General features: G+C 37.6%; 1 protein-coding gene across 1 annotated transcript; it reads right to left on the bottom strand.

The window, feature by feature from the left end:
* Window positions 1–910: 910 nt before the first annotated feature.
* On the bottom strand, window positions 911–19,522 carry slc6a1l (solute carrier family 6 member 1, like). Its single transcript, XM_053508392.1, has 15 exons — window positions 19,438–19,522; window positions 18,671–18,944; window positions 17,531–17,662; window positions 9,706–9,806; window positions 8,762–8,871; window positions 8,043–8,175; window positions 7,302–7,436; window positions 5,533–5,636; window positions 5,303–5,427; window positions 4,298–4,410; window positions 4,011–4,142; window positions 3,018–3,120; window positions 2,058–2,158; window positions 1,723–1,890; window positions 911–1,611 (listed from the first exon to the last, which is right to left on the bottom strand). Exons 2-15 carry the CDS (start codon window positions 18,906–18,908, stop codon window positions 1,504–1,506), a joined length of 1,803 nt encoding a protein of 600 aa, XP_053364367.1. The 5' UTR covers window positions 18,909–18,944; window positions 19,438–19,522; the 3' UTR covers window positions 911–1,503.
* Window positions 19,523–24,999: the final 5,477 nt, after the last annotated feature.

Here is a 24,999-nt window from a genome sequence, read left to right as displayed (position 1 = left end):
AATGTTTAAACAATTATTTAATCTTTTCAGAGATGATGCAAATATTTTTTATAATCAAATTCTTGCAGGTGCTGTTCACTATAACGCACACAACTATCTTTAACCCATATGCATTCATGTCATTGTGAGTCTTTACCTTGACCTCTGCCTTCACTGTGCTATACTGTACAGTATGTGTGATCGATTCACCGGGGGTGCTGCCCCCTAGTGAACAACCAGCCAACATAGACGTAACCAAAAGAACAGATCACTTTGAGGAAATTATATCCCTTTGGAAATCTTCGACTAATTTAATTTAAAAGAATTAGACCTGCTTTTGTAAGATATTATGATACTGTAGATAGATTTTAGGTATTTGTTCCCTTTATTTGTGAGGTGGGCGGGGCTCATGCCTTGTGTTTTTGAGATCCTGTACCCTGCATAGAAATTGCTAAATGCTGCATAGAAATTGCTAAATTGCTAAATGAAAACCAGAAGGTAAAAACAAGTATTGCCAATTTTGCCAATCTAGATCATATATAAGCTATATTTTAAATCAATCCATACATATTGTAAAAAACAGTTAGGCAATATTGCAAAGAAATCTTTCGACATTATCTTTTTGTCCACTGACAAATGCAACATATGTACAGTACAAACTTCTTATTGGAACCTTAACCTTTACTGTACACTGTTTCTAAGAGGATAATTTTTGTACACATAAGCAAAGAAAACAACTAAGGGGATTTCTTTAAAATACTATTAAACCCTGTAAGGATAGTGGTCCCCGTAATTTGGTGGAAGAACTGATCAGAAAAGTGGTAGGTAAAATTCATGGACAAAGATCACTTAAAGATTTTGTTTTATCATAAAAAAAAAATGACATTAGAATTCACAACGATGTTTGACAACAAGGTGATGAGAGTTTACAGAATGTGGACTAAACAGTTTTGTGGCTGTAGCCAAGGCATATGCTAGGAAGCTAAATATTAGACTTTAGAGCATTGGAAAAAGGTCATGTGGGCTGATGAGTTCAGATTGACTTTATTTCAAAATGATGGGCATGTCAGGGTAAGAAGGAAAGTGCACCCATGCATAGTGCCTGCTGTACCAACGAAGTACCACCCATGTATACTACCATCCTTTGGAGGCAGTTTTATGATCTGGGGTTGAAGGTATCTGGGGTTGGTCAGGTCTAATCTCAGTGATGTTATGTGGCAATAAAATGAAATGACCAAGAAAGATAACTTGTACTGTATATACTGTACATTTTCTACATTTAAATATAGGTATACAATAATTTGTATGTTAAGGGGGAAAAAAAGGTATTATTCTCATACTATGTACATTCTGCAAGTTAAAATTGCATCCTGAAAAAGGCATAAGTATGTTGTTCGAGTGAGTCTTTCATATTCTTACAGTATATTACAACTTCATATTTGTATACTGTCTTGAGATACCACAAAGAAAATAACAAATATTAACGTTGTGCTTTTCTGGGGTGGCCTTAGTTTTCAGGTGACATCAGACAGAAGCTTCACTCATAATTCTTTCTTGATAATGTTGCCATGTTAAATGGTTGTCATCTTTTGGTGCAGCTTCTTCGGTCGGCTTTGTCATTTTGTGCCAGCGCTGTGGAGGACAGACAGCGTTTCTGTGTGCTTAGCACTACTGTAGCATGTTAACACCTTGTACAAATATATTAATGTTATAAAGGTCAGATTAGATGATAAACAGCCTTGCCTGACGAATGCTTCCCTTGATACTGATGAACATGTAAATGATGTATCCAGGAATGAGAAGCATGGATGATAGAGCCATTAACCAGCCGATGCCCTGTCCCCAGCCTGGGAACACGTACTTGCCCATTGTCAATGGCGTCATCTCTATTGCACTGAAAGTGAAAACTCCCTACACACACCAAATATTATTTTATATATATATATATATATACTTCGGTTGGATCAAGCTAAAACACATTCTATAAATAACTTGAATACATCAAAATTTTTATTTCCCACTACTAAAAACCAGTATGTTTGAATTTTTTTTTATGATTATACTGTACACTTTCTTACCAAACAAATTGATGGAGTGAAGTAGAGCCAACAGAGTTTCCACCAGCCACACGGCCGATAGCCGATCATCTCCTCAATGTTTCTATAGAACTGCTCTGCTCCTTCAGTCAAAGGGACAGAGAGATCAGAACGCAGCAATTATGTCCTCTTAAAATTATAAGGTTACATTGTATTTTTCATTGTATTGAATTTATTAAAATCAAGGATCACCTATATAATTGAGTCATTGTCCTGTCTATTTAGAAACATCAAATTATTATTATTTTTTTTTACTCAATAAACAGCCCCAGTTATTTCATTATATTTAATGTGCTTTAAAAAAAATCTAAAAATAAAAATAATAAAAACTTTGTGTTTTGCCCTTGGGTTAAGTAAGGTGCATTTGAAATTGTTCGTTAGTTTAGAAGGTCATGTTTTGGGTCTTCTCTGAATTCAGCATTTTTTTTTTTTTTTGTATTTGTTTTTGGATTACTTTGGCACATTTCCATTGCTATTACAATCTATTCCAAAAAGTGAATAATTATTTTGCTGCTTCTTTATTTTTATTAGCTAACGTTAACTACTGTAGCACCACACCTACTGTATATTCCTTGTGCCGCTAAGAGGCTTTTAAGGCATGAGGTCTTAAGTCTAAAATGCATGATTCCCTGATGACTGTAATCATAGTTACCTAGTTTTTCCTCGGATTTACCTTAGTTTTTCCTTAGTTAATAAACCACCACAACCGTAATACTGTACCATATATTAAACACTCATGAAGAGACAAACAATCAAAAGCATTTAAAATACAAAAATATCTATTTAGAATAAAAAGGGTTATTAATAATTATTATTATTTAAATGTAAAGTTTATTTAATATTTGACCTCAGGCACTTGGGTAAGTTTACAGTAGGTAAATTGGATTTAAAAACACTGTAATGTTCTTTTAATGTTCCTGGATATTTTGAACAGAGATATACCATAAAACCAGGCTATGGCAACTGTCTCAAAGAAGATTAGGAAGAGGAGACACATGCCACTGGCTGAGTAGTAGTCAAATAGCTTGAACACATACAGGCCACCCTGAAAGAGAAAATGAACATGAAAGAAAACTCAAACATGAAAGAGATTTTGGGGACATTAATGCAGGTAAGCAAAAATATACACTGCCTGGCCAAAAAAGTCACAGACTTTATGATTTCATTTAATCACCTTTAGCTTTAATTACAGCATACAGTATGGTGGCCAGTTTAATGTGTGCACGGATTCCAGAACCACTCTTTCACTATTTGAATCCTGGCATACAGTCATGCATTCAGGGAAGAAACACTCCATTGATGCGATAACCTGATCATTCGATACAGTACATTCAGGTCATCAGCTGACATTTTTATTTTTGCAACATAACGTTGCTGAGCCCAGACCGATCGATTTAAGCAACTCCAGATAATAACACTGCCTCTAAATGTTTGCACAGTGACCTCTATACATGATGGGTTCATCACTTCCATTTTTACCCTGATGCACCAATCACTCTGGAATAGGATCAATCTAGACTCATCAGAAGACATGAACCTTTTCCATTGCTTCTAAGTCAATTCATCATGCTTCCTAGCAAATCCAAGCCTTTCTTTTTTGATTATCACTAACAAATGGTTTTCTTATGACCAGACAGCTGTTTAATCCCAATCCTGTGAGTTCTCATCATATTATTTAATATGGAAATGTTCTTTTTTACTGTTAAATGTTTTAACCATATTTTTTTTCCACAAAAAAGATGGTTCAGCACTATCATTTCAGGTTTTGTCAATGTTTTGAAGAGTTCTTAACCCAGTTCCAGAATTTCAAAACGTCTCAGTTGTGTTCTTTGCTTGATGTAGGCGAATAATTTGACATGATTTTTTTTTTGACCAGGCTGTGTATATTAACATGACCACATACATATCCAAAATCTGTACATTTGTTATCTTTACCTGTGTGATGTTTGACAAGCCAATGATGAATGATATAACGCACACCAGGAGAATGAATATCTTTTTCCTCTTTCTTAGAATGGTGGGATATTCATCTACCAAAGCTGTGATGAAACCTTCCACAGTACAAAACTATGGAGAAATAATAGGCTATTAATTTACTCCATATGTCCCCATCCACTAAAATCTAAGTATTTTTTTGGCAGCAACTTTTTTTTTTGCTGTCTTCTTTATCTAAAAAGCTTTTTTAATTAACAGAAACTTTACAGCATTAATATGTGTTTTACCTGACTGTCTAATCCAAGCATGAGAAGCATGGAGAAGAAGAGAATGGCCCACAGAGAGGACATGGGAAGCTGAGACACAGCCTGAGGATATGCCAAAAATGCCAAACCTGGACCTGAATTTTTACAATCACACAGTCAATTCAAACCTAATCATTACATATCCACATTAGTTGCTTCCACTTAAAACTTTAATAATATTGTTATCATGGCCCATGTCTACTTCAAAAATGTCTATTTAACTTTAGTGTGATGTTCACTGTAAAGCCGTATAATATTCATTGGCAAAGGAAAGGTCAACAGCCTAAAGCTTTATGTGAAACATTTTGGCCAATTCACTGTGTGGAAATGTCTCTTCATGCTCTCAGGACTACTTGCCTGTGGAAATACTCTTACATCCACTTTTAAACATAACTGTGATGCCTACTCTTTTTATGATGTCTTCTTCATGAATTCTTTAGGTATCTCTATTGGTCTTTCGGCTGCTCCCGGCAAGGGGTCGCCACAGCGGAATACCCAGTCTGCACTACAACTTGGCACAGGTTTTACACCAGATGCCCTTCCTAACGCAACCCTCCCATTTTATCCGGGCTTGGGACTGGCACTGCATCCAGTGGCTGGGGTTTGGGCACTGGTTGGGAATCAAACCTGGGCCTTTCGCATGGCAGGCGAAACACCTACCACTGAGCCACCAGTGCCCCAAGTCTTTAAGTAATCATCATAATTGTTTTTTTCTCCAATCTTTGCTTGATGCAGGCCAATGATTTCACCTTTCTCAACTTTGACCCCTGTGTTATTGTGCTTTTTTTTTGCAGGCAATGTATGTAACATTAACTCCCAGGTCTTTTTTTTTTTACAACAGCTGCTATCTTGGTCTTGGTTATTGGGCTTATGGGCACGCACACCCATAATTTCCCTTTCCAGGCCTGGGAATCCTTCTTATGGTATATACATTTATTAGACAAGCAATTTATCTCTTATAAATAGAAGGTATAGACCGTATCATACCTGATGCAGCCAACTCCTGGATTGGTTTTTTGGTGATGTAGGACATGAATCCTACAACAGAGAAGATGACTAATCCAGCAAACATGCTGGTGAAGGAGTTTATGCAGCACACAATGATGGCATCTCTGCAACATGGATAGGATTTTACAGACAAGCACGTTAGTGATAATCTTATTGAAACCTACTGTATCACTTTGCAAAGCTTTTGTAATAATAGACTCCTACAGTACCTGTATACATTGTTATTGAAGGTATTGTAGCTGCCCAAAGCAATCAGAGAACCTAGACCCAGACCATAAGAAAAAAAGATCTGGGTGGCAGCATCCAGCCACACCTATAAAAATAGCAGGGAAATATTCACTCTCACTTATTCACTCATTGTCTATACTGCTTTATCTTGTATTCCCAGGAGGCTTAGGGCATGAGGAGGGGTCCCAATCGATTGCAGTGCAAACACACATACACTTACTAACACACTCATTTATACACTATGGGCAATTTGGGAATGGCAATTAGCCTAATCTGCAGGTCTTTGGACTGTGGGAAGGAAAACGGAGTACCCAGAGGATACCCACCAAGCATGGGGAAAACATGCAAAATCCATGCACAACCACACTCTACCATGCTTCCTAATGTGTTTCTTTTTTTCCACATACAATATCTGGACCATAATTGAAAGTAAGGTTGCCATCGAAAGTGAAAAGAGTGAAAATCTTATTTAAAGCTTTCTTGCAGACTTTACTGAAAGCCACCAACAGGAGCCTCGCTCTTGCTCTTGACTCAACCCGGCACTGTCAGATATTAAACCAGTGCTTGGGGAATTGTCAATTTATTTGAGTTTTGTTTTCAATGCATGTAATCAGGGCCAAATTCTATATATAAATGCATTTCATAGTTCAGCTAATTCTGGTTAGCCAGGGGGAAAAAATCAGTTTCTACTAAATACACCATAACTTTAAAGGAAGGCATTTTTTCATGGAATGAGGTTTGAAGAATTTGTCACCAATTACTTATATTGTACTGTATGTACTCTCTTTCCAGGTCACAAACATGGTTGATGCACAAAGCAGAAAAAAATTATAGCGACTAAGACCTATAGCAATGTGCTTATGTGCCCATTTATTTTGGCCAAGTCTGAAAATTTAAATCAGGCTTGAAAAAACCTGAAATATTAATTTAACAGTGTAAAGGAATCACACTTAAAAAGAATTCCAACTTGCATTAACTTTACAGAAAGCATGGCAGGTTTAGAAAGCTAATAAAAACACCTCAGTGTCATTTTGGAGAAATACTTTCATGTGTTCTCACAGTACTGTAGGTGTGGATATGTAAATATATTTTAGGCAAAAATAATAAAAAACACATTTTGCTGAAAAAATGACAGACATATTTTAATATACAATCTATATTCACTTCACTTTATATATTTAGATTTATAGGTTGAGCACTTGGCTGAAAATAGTGCGCAAACCTGTCATTGAGGTAAATGCTGGGTTCCTTTATAAATCTAAAATATGAAAAATGTATACATCATAATTTAAATGTCCTCAGGATTGTTCTACGATGCACAAATAGAAAAAACGTAATTAAAAAAAATATAATGTAGATATGTCCAGACTTTTAATGGACTCCCAGATCCAGTTTTGAATTTTTAGCTTCAGTATTGGTTGGTTCTGAATATGTTTAGGTTTCTTGAACCTTGACGTGAACTATCTACTCATACTTTTTAATTGCTACTACTGTAGGTTTTAAAGTGTTTTTGTGAGTGTGAGATATGGTTTATGACAGTACTGTATTTTTTGCTTATTAATTATTTTGCGATAATCTCCATATAATACATGTAGCATGGATAATATAGTTGTACATTATCTTCTATTCACATTTAATTAATTTATTTCACCCTTTTTGTTTAAGCTGGAACATTGCACAGTCTTTTACTGTACGTTATGAGAACGATTACCCAAGTAAACAAGCACGCCTGGATGCAGGTGGACTCTACCTCAGATTTCTGGAGCTTGTTAAAATCTGGAGTGATGTAGAACAGAATGCCATCTTTAGCCCCTGGGAGAGTGATGCCTCGGAAAAACAGGATGAAGAGCATGAAGTATGGATAAGTAGCAGAGAAATAAACCACCTGTGAAAAGGTGAAACACTAAAATTTGATGTTCCGCCAGACATGCTTTCATTGGGATTTATTTATTCAGTAGTGTAGAAACCTGGTTTACATTTTAAGTTAATGAAATTGTGCTTAATTGCCAATGTCCGTGAAAATTTTGGGACACTAGAGAGTGCACATATGCCAACTGCATCCGAATTCAATTATCCTCTGGCAACAAGGATCAACTGAATGTCCCTATTTTGTTTTATTGCCTCTGAACAGTATTTATAAAGAGTGTTGAATTCTAACTCTTATTTAAATAATTGTGAATAAGTAAATAAGCAAAAAAGAAGTTGTGAGAATCTAGACCAGAGATGTCAAATCTTCTTAAGAAAGGACTAGTGTGTGTGTGTGTGTGTGCAGGTCTTCGTTCCAACCTGGCACAAGCCACACCTGAGTTTATTGAAAGCCAAGAACAACTAATTAAACAGGTGGAATCAGGAGCGGCTTCTGGTTGGTTGGAATGAAAATCGGCACTGGAGAAGATTTAACACTTATGATCTAAATTGATTCTTTTGTAATTTCTGGGTATGAAAACATATAGCTATATGTAAAGTAATAAACATGCTATGTAAGCCAAACCTTTCCAGTCCATTCAACCCCTTTCCAGATGGAAAAATAGACAAGAACCCAGGCTAGAGCAAGAGTCCCAGCCAGCGGCCAACGCAGCTCACCCGGCTCTTCCAGGCCACTGGTCAGCTGGTGCATGTTCCTCCTATAAGGTCACACACAAGTTATATATTCTAATCTGATTTAAAAAGCTGTGTAGGGACATAAATTATCCTGTTAGTGTTATTTATGCCTTACATGCTGATTTTTCTATTCATCAAAGATTCTCTCATATATACACAGCATAAGAAAAACATGTCAATGTCTGAAAAGTAGGCTTAATCTTACAGGCTTCAGTGCTCAGATTTTAACAGATCAACCCTGACATGACCATCTGTCAGCCAGAAGAGGTCACACTGGGGTGAGGCTTTAGCAATTCACTTTGATGATAAGTAAGATGGAGAAGAAATTGAGCACAATCATGGGTGCACATCTGAAGTGCTATAATCCAGTTCTCAAAAACTATAAACCTTACCTTGACATACATACCTTGTGTGTTTACAAAGAGATATAGATACAGTATTGTACATGTTGATTGTATGATGATTATCTGGTGGATAGTTTATAATGTTACAGTATAATGTTACTCACAATGACCTGCTAAATGTTCTGCTAATATTATTTGGATCTGATGCTATCCGTAGCTATCCTTAGCAATTTGTGCTTAAAAAGCTAATCAGGTTTCTACTTACTCCCAAAATTCAGTTACAGCACTGGTGAGGTTGGTGGTGTCAGTCAGGCTGTAGTTAGAAAAACACTGATCGGTGTTCCAGGGATTATCACAACTCTGCCAAGGTAACTCCTGTCAAGGTAGTAAAAGAGGGATGGTAAGGTGGATGAATTGATGGATGGACAGATGGCCAAATCTGGATAGCGAAATTAATGGTTTTAAATTCCAGACTTGTTAACATGTTCAGGGTACACTTTTCAGAGGTGGATTTATTTTAAAACAGTTAATTAAAGACCTGCTGATTATCTGATTATCTGAATGTTATTAATTGGACATTTATTACCATTTGTTAGAACTTGACCATATACAATGTGCTCCAAAAACAACATCAGATATCACAGTTTTATAAAAAAAAAATTTATGAAACATGGGATATGTACTGTATAAGAGGAATAAGTTTCAATAAATGCATAAATTCAAAGAGGTATGCCAGTCCAAAGAGAATGTTTCTATTCCAATAGCTCAGAGAGCAATTGTGGAAAATATTCCTCTGCACTGTAAAGCAGAGATGGATTCACTAAAAGCCAGGATGATGGCCTCAGGGGAGATGGACACCCAACAAGGGATAGAGCTCTAAGAATGTAACAATGTAAGCTGGTGCTGGAGAAATAACCTCTTACAGAGGAGCAAGATTGCTTGGTAAAGTAAACGAGGGAGCCATTTTGAATCTCAGTTCCATAAGAGTCTTATAAGTCACCAATGTCACTGTGCAGGTTTAGAGGTTATGGAACACATCCTTACTTATAACTTAATGAATAAATTCCATGATTATTAAAGAAATTTCTTTTAAAATACATTTAAGTAATTTCCAAATAAATTATGCAATCATGAATGATTTAATAAAAAAAAAGAAAGTGGTGTGACATGAATAGATGGTTACTGAAGCAACAAAGAGGCAGAACATACTGATCTGAAGGAGCTGAATAGGTAGTAGAGGGCCCAGGAGATAATTACAATGTAGTAGATGTTAAGCCAAAAGGACAAAACTGCAGCAGCCAGACCTACACCTGAGTGAGAGAAGTAAAAAAAAAAAAAAAACATAGAAGAAATAATAGGACAGGCAGAGAGAGAGAGAGAGAGAGAGAGAGAGTAAGATTGCATATCAACCCTTAGTTTAAATATTAAAATTTTAACAACAGTCCCTGAGACAAAATCAGATTTACAAAAAATAAGCTTTCACACCCTAACAAGAAAACTAGAGAAATGGATACATGGAAACGTTTTCCATAAGATGACATGAAAAAGAAACCTTGAGAGGAAGTCATTTAGAGTGTTAAAGGATGTTTAGCATGAGCATTTTGTGAATTAGACCATGTTCTGTTTAGATTTTTGGTCGAATATCATTTGCTGTATGTTGATGTAATGACAGTTCACATTCATAATTAGAAATTACTTTTATCTGACTCTAATGTTGATGTGTATGTCTTATTAAATGGCATGCATGTGAACATTGATACATTTTTGATCGCACCATCTGTGTCCTTCTTTTTAAATCATGAATGTGATATTTTAGCAAATAAATTACATTTTGCTGTGGAGAATGGTAAGCAGATAGTTGGCTGTATTTTTTTTAATCCAGAAGATGGAAGCAAACCAGAAGCCTCGCTTTAGCTGTCGCTAGCTATGAAATCCTTGCACTGCCGGCGCTGAATGACGCTAACGAGCGCCTATTGCATGTGCATGAATTCTTATCTACCCATTCTCATTCAGATCACAGATATCCAATCTCTCTGATCTAAGATCACATTTAAAAGTGATTCAGATTTATTTGAAAAGGATCTTAAAAAAAATGTGATCTGTGTAATATTACAGTAAAAAAATATATAAAAATGTAATCACTTCAGGTTTTTAATGTAAACATACCTCTTTATGAATATTGCAGTTACAACTAGGTACAAACCTACAGCGTCCAAGTAACACTTTCCACTGAATCTGTTAGATAAGTATAGTCATAAATTAGATGTTTTTACAACAAACAGCTCTCTGCAGCACCAGCCAAATACTTGAGCACATCTGTTGTTCATTAATAATAAGGCAGTATTTGAGAGTGTAGAAGTAGCCAAGAGCATCTGCTGGTTGAGGCCAGTCATTCTCAGATGTGCAAAATTCAAATAAATGTCCAGAGCTCACATATCTTTACTGTGTTGCACAGTAAACAATGCATCAATCAATCAATCAATCAATCAATTATTAATTAATTATTCATTTCATCTACCTACTTTTTGGTTCCTTTTCTATGTGTATTGCTAGAAGCTTATTGTTTCCATGCATTGCACCTTCTCTTACCATTTTTGTGTCCATTTCTGACCATAGCACTATTGACTTAGCTACCAAACTGATTTAATATTAGCAATCACATTACAATGGTGTGTACACATGTGTCATTTACACTGCAACCATGTGAGTCTCAGCGCAGTGCCATATTACATACTTACACACGATCATCCACACTAAGAGCAATTTGGGAACGCCAATTAGCCCAATGTGCATGTGTTTGGTTTGTGGGAGAAAACCCAATCTTAATGCACACAGACCCCGAGTCAGGAATCGAACTCTCAACCCTGGAGATGCAAAGCAACAGTACTTACTACTATGCCAACATGCCACCCTAACCATATAGCAAACAACAAAATTAAAGGAACCTAGATCCTTATTTAATCCCCTAGCAAAATTTACTTAAAAATCAGATTATGACAGAAACATGCACATCAATAACACATAGTATTAAGGACGTTTTTTAAGGCCATTTTTTTTTTTTTACTTTATGTAGGTAACAAGCGGATCCGATTTAGAATGTTTTACTAATTTTTTTCCATCTCTTCAGCAAAGTTATCAACCTGTGTATTCAATTCTGTACCAACACTACCAATTTAATGTTTGGACCTTGTAATTCCATGGTCTTTTCTAATTTTTCCTTTTTTCTGGCTACATACTTCAATCTTTTAAACTCAGTTATTAAACAGCTGATTAAGAAACCTGACCGTGATCCCCTTTTCTTTTAAAGATCCTCGTAAAGGTTGTAGCACAGCAATATTAGATACATTATCTGCTCTGATCAGGGCTGTGTCTCTTTGCTTGATTGACCTTAGTGCAGATTTGGACAAAATTTGTCATATTCTTCTTCTTGATAGATTAGAAAATGATATAGGAGTTACAGGAAAGGCTCTCTCCTTGTTCAGGTCTGATTTGACTAATCCTTATTCATTTTAAAAGTTTCATGTTCCACAAAAAAGCTCATTCTCATTCAGATCACATGAGATCTGAAGATTCCATTTTAGACCAGTTACTATTTTCTCTGCTTATTATCTGCTTTTTCCGAGATAAAGATAATTCTCTGAGTAAATATATTTCCCAAGTATGGTATTAGGTTCTGCTGTTATGCTGTTTTAGCAAAGCCAGATGAGAGACATCAGCTTAATGAAGACTGAGGAATGTGTAAAGCACATACTGGAAGATACTGGATAGCCACTAACTTCTTTCTCTATAATTTTGACAAGACAGAAATATTGATACAAGGTCCACATGCAGCTAGAACTAAGTTTCTGATCACATAGTAACTCAAGATAACCTTTCCAGGTTTCATCAGCAGCAGTAAAAGACCTCAGTGTGATCACTGACTGCAGTCTTTCATTTAAAGTTCATCTTGATAATATTATTAGAATAGTAATCATAATTTAAATCTTTCATTTCCGAAATTTTGGCAAAAAGGTGTGATGCAGAGAAAATAGTTCATTCTCAATTCTTAGAAATCCAGGCAGATATTTATGCACCATGCAGTACCCTCTGGCATCTAATTGGCCCCAAATTTATTTTGCAGGACAACAACCGCAAACAGCAAATGTCATTAAGAACTATCTTCAGTATAGAGAAGAACAAGGAGTCCTGGAATTGATAGTTTAGCCTCAACAGAGCCCTGATCTCATCGTTGTCGAGTCCGCATGGGATTACATGAAGAGACGGAAAGATTTGAGGCAGCCTACATCCACAGATGTAAAACCAAGTCTTCCAAGATGTTTGGAACAACCTGCCTGCCAAGTTCCATCCATAGCCAGAGCTGAGGTGAGCCAGAGCAAACACTGATATAGTTTGGACTTCATTTCTGTTTATTTACTATCCGTTTTTTTAAATGGCTAAAAACAATAAATTACAGCATTATTTCTCACACCAGCATAAAGCTTTTACACAGTACTATAATACACGTCTTCTAATTCCATTCTCCTTTCTGATTTAAATTTCATTCTACATTGTAAATCAATTCTGATAGCATTTGCTACTCATGATTTGTAAAGCTTTCATAATACAGTAGCTCTAATCTGAGGTGCTTTTAATTGGTTATTTTTGAGGCTAGCAACTTTAAATAAACTTCTCTATTGCCAAAAGTATTCACTCACTTATCTAAATAATCAAATTCAGGTGTTCTAATAAAGAATGGTTTACTCTCAAGAGCTTAGCATGGTCCCATGAACTGTTAGTGGAATTATAACAAAGTGGAAGTGATTGGGAATTACAGCAACTCAACCACGAAGTGGTAGGCCATGTAAAATCACAGAGCATGATCAACAGATGCTGGGATGTATAGTGCACAAAGGGTCGCCAACTTTCTGCAATAGAGTCAATAGCTACAGACCTCCAAACTTCATGTGGCTCTCAGATTAGCTCGAACACAATGCATAAAAAGCTTTGAAGGGGTTTCCATGCTGAGTATCTTCATCTAAGCCTTACATCAGCAAATGCACTGCAAAGCATTAGATGGAGAGGTGTAAAACATGCTGCCACTGGACTCTTGAGCAGTGAAGATGTGTTCCCTGGAGTGACTAATCATGCTTCTCTGTCAGGCTATACAATGGATGTGTCTGGGTTTGGCGGTTGCCAGGAGTTCTTTCTGACTGCATTATGCAAAGTGTAAAGTTTGGTTGAGGGGGATTATGATGTGTGGTTGTTTTTCAGGAGATAGGCGCAGTCCCTTAGTTCCAGTGAAAAGAACGTCTCAGGTTACTTTGCTGTAAACCTGTTCCCTGAAATAGCGGGAACGAGATGCTGCGTGAAAACGCTATGGGAACATCTTTTTGTGCTACCGGTTGTGAAGCATGTGCTTATCAAACACGCCAAATTTTGGCTATATATATCCTCGGTCAGGTGACATCATCTGATGAAGTGCACCTGCAGGTTATAAATACGAGTGAACTGAAAACATCCTCAGGTCAATTTTGTCTGAAAGAACATCCAGTCATGCAAGCAGTGCGGCATTGGAGCGCAGCATCTCGTTCCCGCTTTTTCAGGGAACAGGGTTACAGCAAAGTAAGCTACACTCGATGCTGCATGAAAACACTATGGGAACGAGAATACCAATGCCGCCGCACTGGTGCCTGGACCCCTAAGGTTCATGTGTGCACAATAGCCAAGGAGGTCTCAGACCTAGCTCTGGGAGGCTGACTCGAGGACCCGTGAGCCCGGGGTAGCATTAACATCTAAACTATAGAATCTGACAATTGTGTGCGGAGAGAACCAACCTGCCGCATCACACATTTGCTGCAAGGGGACACCTCTTGTCAGTGCAATAAATGAGGCAATGAGGTTGAATGAGTCCTGACTGCTAGAAGTGTGACCACGCGCCTCGTATTCTAGGGCAATAGCATTTCTCACCTGATGTGACAGCGTTTGGCATAAAAAGGCTGCTTTGACTTATGCCAGTGGGTGGACGTAAATCTGAAGAGTACGTACTGAACACAGTAAGTGAAACCTTTCCTGCTCCGGAGCTGTAAAAGGTGGAGGACAGAAGGCTTAGAGAAAAACTGGGTGCATGGTGGAGAATGGAACTTCCGAAAAATAGTTCGGGTGAGGATGCAGAATAGCTTTGACTAGCCCAGGGGCAAAGTCTAGACAGTATGGCTAGACTGACAAAGCCTGCAGATCTCCAATTTTTTTGTAAGAAGTAACTATAAGAAAAACCATCTTAGCGTTGACTCTAGTGGTTTAAAGGGGGTGTCAACCAGACCTTTGAGCATAATTGCCCATAAAAGGGTGCTTTCCCACAGAAACCCCATCAGTCAGAACATGACAAGCCGAAATAGCGGCTACGTACGTTTTGAGAGTACTAGGGCATAAGCCCGAAGACAACTTTTCTTGCAGAAACTCCAGCACTGAAACAATTCAGCAGTCGACTGGGTCTACATGTTTTGCCATGCACCAACTTTCAAATATCCTCCATTTGCCCTGGAATGTAAATTGCCCTGAGGGACAGGAATGCTTATTCAAACAGCGCTAGAACAGTCCACCCTGGTGATTATGTACGAGACTACCGTAGTGTTGTCTACCCGCACTAGGACATGGTAGGCTTCCAACTGCTGGAGGAAGTGTTTCAGGGCCATAAATAAAGCTCCCTTGGGCTGAACGGCCATCTAAGACCGCACCCCAGCCGGTGAGGAAAGCGTCTGTCATTATCGTCTTGCAACGACAAAACACACCTAAAGTGGGACCCAAAGTCAGAAACCGGGGTCTGAACCACATAGAAAGAGTACAAAGCCCCTGGCGTGTAACACTTTTTTGCCGTTGGGGATTGGCCCTTGAGTAAATCCCCTGGCTTTTAGCTGGAATGTACATCGCCCTGAGGGACAGGTACTCGTCCTGTGCCCCAAGCAGAACATGGTGCGCTAGCTTATTCAAGCGGCGCGAGCACAGTCCGCCCTGGCGATTATGTACGAGACTACCGTAATGCTGTCCACCCGCACTAGGACATGGTAGCCTCTCAACTGCTGGAGGAAGTGTTTCAGACCCAAAGTCAGAAACTGGGGTCTGAACCACCTCTCCACTGGTTGGATTTGAGACAGTCAAATTTTTGAACCTGAACTTTCTGAGATAGCGGTTTAGCCCGGGAAGATCTAAAATTAGACGCAGCCCCCCTGTCTTTTTTTAAACCACTCTCTGTCTGGGAGGCAAACATGTTCTATGGCCCCTTTTTCCAGCAAAGTCTGCAATTCCAGAGTTAGCAGATGCGCCCTTTCCAGTGTTACGAAAATGAAGACCACACAGTTGAAACGCTGAGGGCGATGTGCAAACTGAATCCTGTAGTTCCTCTCTGTACAGTCCTTAGTACCCAAGGAGATAAACCTGACAGTAACTTCCACACTGACAGCTTCTCAACTTTTTCCCAGGCTGGGGAAGGCCAGATCTGCACTGTTTAACCCCAGAAAGCACTCGAAACGAAAAGTGTGGAGATCGTGCTCCAAAAGAGATCTTAGATGTTCGGCATCCTAAAACCTGGCAGGAAGTGACCAAACAACTAACATTTTGTTAAAAACACCAGCAGTGGCAGGCCTCCTGGGGGTGCCAGGAAGAAGGCTTTACTCTCAGAAGGAATTTTACGCACCTCTTCCCGGGGAGTGCCACCCCCACGGTTCTGGGTGCATGAGTCTCTGGACTTCTTCTTTGAGAAGTCTCCGGCGAGAGCACGGAAGAAAGGGGGAATTCCGTCTCGTGCACGTCTGCCAGATTTGCACTGTTTAACCCCAGGTAGCACTCGAAACAAAAAGTATGGAGATCGCGCTCCAAAAGAGATCTCCTAAAAAACTTCACTATATCAGTGAGTTAACTCACTTGCACACACACACAAACACAATGCAGTCCTGAAGACAAAAAGACCTAAGGATGTTTCCGGTTCACTCCCATTTATAACCTGGAGGTGTACTTCATCAGATGATGTCACCTGACCGAGGTTATATAGCCAAAATTTGATGTGTTTGATACACACATGCTTTACAACCGGTAACACAAAAAGATGTTCCCATAGCGTTTTCACGCAGTATCTCGTTCCTACTTTTTCAGGGAACAGGGTTAGAGCAAAGTAACCCAAGACGTTATTTTCACTAGAACTAAGGGACCAAGCCTATCTCCTGAAAAACAACCACACATCATAATTCCCCTCAACCAAACTTTACACTTGGCATAATGCAGTCAGAAAGAGCTGAAAGAGTTTTCACGCAGCATCAAGTGTAGCTTTTGAAAGGGAACTCTTAATGCCTTAGCATACCAAAACATTTTGGACAATTTCATGGTCCTAACTTTGTGGGAACAGTTTGGGGATGGCACCTTCCTGTTCCAACATGCCTGCGCACCAATGCACAAAACAAGGTTGAATGAGCAAGTTTTGTGTAAAAGAACTTGGCTGTCCTGCACAGAGTCCTGACCTCAACCCGATAGAACACCTTTGGGATCAATTAGGACAGAGACTGTGTCCAACATCAGTTCTGACCTCACAAATGCGCTTCTGGAAAAATTGTCAAAAATTTCCAGAAACACGCTCCTAAATCTTGTGAAAAGCCTTCCCAGGAGAGTAGAAGCAGTTATTGCTGCAAAGGGTGGGCCAACATCATATTAAACATTTTGGATTAAAAATTAGATGTTACTAAAGTTTACATGTGAATATACCATTATTTCCTTCTTTGTGAATAAACCAAGGAAAATTCTGATACTTCATTTCATGTGTGTCTGTGATTGTGCCTATAAGTTTCTATTCAGTTTAGTGAAGAGAGAAACATAACAGAAATGGTGGTAAATCTTCTCAAATTACATCAATCAAATTTTTTTGGCTACTGCAGATACACGTTTCTTTAGTGCCAACAGACGATCCAGCAAGAGTAACAAGATGTTTGATTTATCATATTGCAGGGCAGGAACTGTCTAACACAATAAGCATGTGTGTTTTTTTATGACTCACATTGACTACATTTTATACCTTTCATCATGGGTATGAGTTTCCAGACGCCTAGTCCTCCCACTGATGTGTACTGTCCTAGTGCAGTCTCCAGCAGAAATAGAGGAATCCCAGCAAACACCAGTGTAGTAAAGTAAGGAATAAGAAATGCCCCTGGAACAAACATACAATTATATTAATTATACATTTTCTCATGTTTAATCTGAATTTGTTTAACTCTAACTGCAGACACTTTAATAAGGGATAACAATTCCTTGAGGATAATCACTGAAGTTCTATTCTCCTGAATCTTCAGGGGAAAGTGAATTGTGATATGCATGGCTTCCTACCATTTGCTGCAAGCTTCTATCTCTGTTTAAACTATTTATTCAAATGGTGAGTCACAAATTTGCAGCTCAAAAGAAATCAATGAGTAAGTGCAGTTATTTAGAGGACATGTCAGCAGGCAAATGGCATCAAGCCTAATGAAGTAGGGAATTGTAGGACACTGACATTAGCTCAGCTATTAATAAGCCATTTCCTCACCTGAATATCCGACAGTGATCATTTAAAATGACAACCTGGATACATAAATTTAGCTCCTGAGCAGAAACCAAAATTACAATTTTGTCTTTATACAGCTTAAAATTATTTGATAGTGGACATGCTGAGTTTGTGTAACATTGGTCAATAACAAAGGCCTGGGTACAAGCTTAGCTGGTATGAATGGTATTAAAGCTGGAATATAACTTGCATGTGTGTATGAGGTGAATATTTTTTTTAATTTTTGTGAAACCAAAAACCACAGCATCATACATAGTCATAAAAAAAATACTCAGACTGAAATGAAGGAGAGATGCTGGGGCACTCGTATCAGGTGATTACACACTGCAGAGCCCCCAAGATTTGTGCTGATATTTTTTAGTCCATTTCACTGATACATCCGTAACACATTAAAAGCCGGTGCACTGAATGTGAACGAGGAATATTATCTGTCATCCTTTTTTGCCCGAAAATAAATATTATATATATCTATAGGACACAATGTGCAATCAAAGTAAAAAAAAAAATACACTGAAGCACAGATAACAGGACCATAAGTTTAGTTTTAAAGTTTCAACAAACAAGTCACAACTTTCTGTATCTTATTTTGTTGTTGTTGTTGTTGTTGTTGTCTCTTACCGCCACCATTTTTCCCACAAAGATATGGGAATCTCCAAACATTTCCCAGGCCAATGGCATATCCTATGCAGGATAGTAGGAAGTCGAACTTGCCCTTCCAGGTACCTCGCTCAGGAATGGTCTTCTTGCTCTCATCCAGAGCAGAAGTCAGACTGTGGTTAATCTCCTCAAATGGTGCAGCCTGCTTGAGCTCTGATGGTGAGTTAAGCTGCACAGACCTGTCCCCTGTTTTTCCCATGACAGGGTCACGGATGTTCCACAATCCACCTAAGGACTTAAGTGTTAAATAATGTTTATTGTAGTTATAACACTGGTCTGCACTTACTGAATGTAATTGGATTGTTCCACAATTTAGTATTGAACACCCCAACAGATCATGCAACTAAAAAGAGAAACATGGAAGACATTTATTCTGGTTCCGTTGTTATTTTTTATTACTACGTTTATGTACATAACCAAAAGTAATTTAATCACTTAAGATTCATAGTGTCCAATAATTATAGTTAAAATTTAAGTTACTACCACATAAAAATCCCCATTATCAGTCTAGAACTGTCTTTGACATTAGTATTGTCTTTATTTAAAGGTCCAAGCTGCGTTGCTTCACAACACTGAGGTTTTCCCTAAAAGAAATTAAAGGGGTATCTTCTATAAGCATTTATTTTTTAACATAGGATGTTTATTCTATGTTTTAGCAGTAGGCCAAAATCATAAAGTGCAAAATCATAAAGTACTGGACAGGATAAAAGAAGAAAAAGTTACTGTACCTGTGATCTGTGAAGATATCTCTGCTAAATAAAAGAGCAACAAGACAATGAAGGACTTCTAAATTAGACCTACAGTAGTATCCAGCTGCCTATTACAGAGTCAACGTATAGGTCCCAGTATTTCAGTCGAGGCAAATTTCCCCCTCTCTCACATCAGTTTCAGGAGCCTCTGTAGCCTGGCAAACCAGTGGTTGGTATTGACCTACTGATAATAAGCTTCGACTTGTTCTGTGATATGTATATTGCTTCTCCACAGAGCCCAGGGCTATCACAGAGGAGTCGATCCCCTAATTCGAGATTCGAGGAAACAGAGTGTGTATGGGTGTTTCATGTCGAGAATTGTATCAGGACATGCTTGTGTGTGGGTAAGCTCCCACCAGCCCAGTTACCATTGGATAAATCCTTAGAAGAAGACTATATTTGAAGGAATAAAAGATATATTGTAATTTTTATTACCGCATTCAAATCCCTATTATCCTTGATAGTGAATATCCAACACTATATATATATATATATATATATATATATATATATATATATATATTTTTTTTTTTTTTTTTTTTAGAGGCCCAAGCTGCTTTAGTCTAAAACACTGCAATGTTTTCCCTAAAAAGTAATTAAAAGAATGCACATACTTTTTTTCCGAGTTGCTGACTGCATGAGGGCAGTTACACATTAAATATATTTTAATGAAATAAGAACAGGGACTTAGCTAGGTTTAAATAATTTAAATATTGAAAATGTTTTCATATAAACAGCCACTGATGTGCATTATCATACTTCAATTTCAGCTTAACAACCACCATTTATCGTCCTGTGGAGTTTTTAAATGGTGGTGCAGCGGCCTTGTGATGTGGAAGACGTGTAGGAAGCATTCTCTAGACCTACTCGCATAAAGATTCATGGTACAACCAGATAATTGTACCAAAAAATAATTAATTAATTAATTCACTCATTCATTTATTCAAAGACTGTACCACCTGACACCTTGGATGTTTTTCAAACATGAACGGCCTGTTTAAGGTAATTAGATTTAAGTTGGGACTTTGTCTAGGCCACTCCAAAACCTTTGCAAAGCAGCTCCATACCATCACACTACCACCACCATGTTTTACTGTTGGTATGATGTTTTTTTTTTTTTGTGAAATGTTTTGTTATAAAAAGTCCAACTTTTGTATCATCAGTCTATTTGCCCAAAAGTCTTCAAGCTGGTAATTTCCTTTTGCCAAATGTGAGATGAGCCTTTGTGTTCTTTTGTTCAGAAGTGGCTTTCACCTTGGAACTCTCCCATGAATGGCATTTTTGTCCATAAGGCTGTGGATAATGGCACTTACTGCTGTAAGCTGGAGTTTTTTTTAGATCTGTTAGCATGCTTTACTTTGTTAGACAGGTTTTATTTAAGTGATTTCTTGATGCAACAAGTATGGAAGTAATTAGAACGTGGTGTGGCAAGTAAAATTTAACTCAGCTTTGAAAAACTCACAGTTTATTCATGATTTAGCAATTTAGCAAGGGGGCAATTTCTTTTTCACATAGGGCCAGGTATATTTGGACATTTTTTTTTCCTTAATAAATAAATTCATCATTAAAAAAATGCATTTTGTGTTTTCTCATGTTATGTTTATGTAATATTAAACTTTGTTAGATTATCACAATCACCTAAGTGTGACAAATGTACAAAAAACATAAATTCAGAAAGGGGCAAGTACTTTTTCACTGCACTGAAAATAGTTTATTTTTAAGCTTAATTTAGTTTATTGCATTTTTATATATAAAATTGTAACATTTCTGTATTTGTATCTCTTTCTCTTAATGGTAATATAGTTGATAGATCTTGTCTCTGTTAAGACACAGTCAGATTTCAATTTGATGGATGTTAAGTACTTCACTGTAATATACTGTATAACAGAAGAACCCCAGTGTGTAACCACCTGTTTTCCATTTACCTATTTAAAATATATTTTTTTTTCCCCCAGCCCCTATTTATATTTGATGAAATTAAATATCTCTAATGAACAGATTGTTTTGGACAAATGGTAAGCAGTTGTTGAGATGCCACCATATGAGCTAACTGCTTGCGGTAGTGGAAGCACTGAGAGAGGTGAAGAAACAGCCTCAGTAGCATATGTCACTCATCTTGGACCGCCTGGGAAGCCTAGTCTCTAGGCTAAGAGCTCCCTCCGCCTGCATGTACTCGCCTGCCTGCCTGCCAAATAAACCATCTCTCCTACAGGCCTACAGGCCTGGTATCTCTCTCTCTCTCTCTCTCTCTCTCTCTCTCTCAGTCTGTCTGTCTATCCTTCTGTTTGTCTTTGATTCTTTCTGTTGCTCTCTGTGGATATGTGCCTTGGTTTGCTACAAATCACTACTATCCTGAAAGTGATAGTCCTGAGATGTTTTACACGTGCAAATATGCCTCTAGCTGACCATGCTCTTAACAAGCTCCATAGCAATCCCTGAATTTATTTGTCCCAGAGCTAAATGTAAAAGTTGCCCCAGTTTTCATTGGGTTCCAAGCACTGTAGTTTCAGCAATTCTAGCCGCATGCCCAACTATTGATTAGCAATTTAACAACCTTGAATGTCAGGCATCCTAACAATAGAACTGCACAATATTACTTGACATGTTAATATAGTAACTTGAGTAATGCTGCAAATAAAAGCAAGGCTAATATTGCTTGAAAAATTAATAAAAAGATATAAAAAAAATAATAATAATATGATGATGTGTACACAAACCCACAGCATATTCATCACATTGATTGCAAATAACAGGAAGTTTGCATTGACATAATCGTTATGCAACAGACACAGACTTGCAGCTGTCACTGCTGATTTTTGCCACTCTGTGCATGGTGTCCTCTAATCGATAGATTGTAATTACTCCCCTTTATGCAGGAGATTTTCACACAAGGGCAAGAAAGGAAATTACAGCCATAAAATAAATCATGACTTATAAAAATAAATCATTGACCTTGTGTGGATGGAACAAAAGTGTACAACAAAATCAAGACTGATCAGACATACCATTAAAACCACTGAAAGGTGAAGTGATAATCCTGTTACACTGACACGTGTAAACAGTGAGATATATATTAGCCAGCTAGTGCACAGTCTGTTCCTTAAATGAATGTGCTGGAAGCAGGAACAATGGGCAAGAGTAATGGTCTGTATGACTTTAGACTAGGACAAATTATGAAGGATGGATTACTGGGTCAGATAATTTGGAAAACTACAGATCTTATGGAGTGTTTCTGTTATGCAGATGCAGGAAAGGAAGAAAAGTGAAGCAGCAACATAGTCGTGGGTGCCCAGGGATCAATTATGCACATTAGGAGCAAAGGTGATTCTGGCTGGTTAAATCCCTTAGAAAAGCTAATTGATGAAAAAGGTTTATGCTAGTTGTGATAGAAAGATATCAGAACACACAGTGCATCACTGCTTGCTGCTTGTGGGACTGTATAGCTGCAAACTAGACCAAGGGCCCATACCTGTCCACAGCCAAAAGCACCTACAGTCGGCATGTTAGAATCAAAACTGGACCAGATCTTTTACATCATGAGTTGGCCTCCATTTAATGTTAAGGCTAACTGATGTGAATGCCTAGAATTACATCATAAATTGTACTGTATGATGAGCTAAGTCCTTCTTTTGAAAGACTTTTTGTTTTTAGAACTGTTAATAATGTGACACATGATATCTATCTCTTTATCTGCTCGTATTAACTTTCCAGTTATTAAGTTTGAGCCACTTAGTGTAATTTAATGACCATGATAATTGTAGTATAAATTGCTAGGTCTGCTCTTGTTTCTTTTCATTTTCCAAAAATGCTTATTAGAAACTAGGAGAGTTTAAGTTGTCAAATGTAATTAATGCAGCTGCTTATATTAGAGAGACCTTTTCTTTATTTACCTTTTTATTTCAATTTATTTAAAAAAAACTTAAAAGGATTTTTTAAATCTGCTCGTTGAATACTTCTATCCATTGTAACAAATTATAATGCAAGCTAAAGTGATAAGCAAATGAAAACAGTGACTTTGTGCTGACTTGCTGGTAACCTGTATTGGCATTAGGATAGCATTTTCTTGCAGTAAAGACTTTGAGTTAATAAACTAAGTTAAAAGTTAAAATCCTTACATGCATGTTTGCAAAGGATATACATGGGCACATTTTTCACAATAAAGATAATGTTTTAGACCATCTAAGCAATAGGAAAATATAAAATACAAATTAGGAGTTATCCATCATATGAAACAGTTTCACTATTAAACTGGCAGGAAAAGGGATGCTGATCAATTGCAGGGCCCCATTCAAAAAAAAAATAAATCGCAAATTTATTTTTATAGATATTACATTATATGGCAAAATGCGTGTAGACATATGGCCGTCCAAGCCAGTCCAAATTTATGGACATTAGTATAGAGCTGGTGCCCAGTTTGCTGCTATAACAGCCTTCCCACTCGTCTTGGAAGGATTTCAACAAGATTTCAGCTTGTAGCTGTGGGGATTTGCTCATTTAACATGGAATGCAATTGGTATTCTAATTCATTAAGCATATCAGTGGGTTTGAGTGGGTACTTTGCAGGTTATTCGAGTTCTTCATCATGAACCTTGTCAAACCATGGATGGCGCTTTGTGCGTAAGAACATTGTCATGCTGGAAAAGATTTAAGCTAGATCCTCTTAGCTTTGATAAAAGGAGATTGTCATGCTACATCATTAAAAGCCATTCTAGACAACTACATGCTTCCAACTTTGTAGAACAGTTAGACAACAGGTGTCCCAGTGCTGGTGTCCCAGAACTTCAAAATCTGGGGTTTGGTCCTGAGATCCAGTTACTGTGTGTGTTCCTCTTGTATCCACATGGTCTTTTTAATCTACCCATATCAGTGAGTTTGTGCATGGGTGGGTGCCCAGGAAAGGAATGACCTTTCATCCAGGTTTATGTTGCATACAGTGTTCTTAGGATAGAGCCCACATCTTTAACCCTGACCAGGATGAAGCTTTTATTGAAGAAAAATTTTGGAAAAGAATTGAAAAACTATTTAATCCATTTTATGTTTTACATAATGTTAAATATTATGCTTTGTAAGCTGTTCCCCTATACATAGCTGTCCTCCATCATAATCAACATGCAGGTCTGATATCCCAAGGATAATAAACTTACAGCAAAACTTTTTTCCCCATTTACCTTTGGCATCCATATGCCTATGCAGTTTTTGCTTCATTTAATCACCGTATGGTTTATTGCAGTGCACTGCATTACACCACCGACTGGCATATATACAGTAGACAGCAAGCTAATATTGTGAAATTTCATCCATTAATACAAGGACAAGAAACATAAATGTCTTCCGGTAATGAGTCCATCTATACTAAAGAGGAGAGAGAGAGTGAAAGGGAGTAAGAGAAAGAGCGGTTGGTCAGTCTATTGATGCAGAACTTACCTAAAGTTGCCCTTCAACTATTCTGCCAGTTCAGCAAATGTCCCTCTAAAGGTACTCTGAGTAGAATAACAATTTCTCCCAAAGGCAAGGCCTAATGCAGAAAACCATCTTATAAAG

This window comes from Clarias gariepinus, chromosome 12, assembly GCF_024256425.1.
Source record: "Clarias gariepinus isolate MV-2021 ecotype Netherlands chromosome 12, CGAR_prim_01v2, whole genome shotgun sequence".
Taxonomy (NCBI): Eukaryota; Metazoa; Chordata; class Actinopteri; order Siluriformes; family Clariidae; genus Clarias; species Clarias gariepinus.
This window is presented reverse-complemented; position numbering and strand designations above follow the sequence as displayed.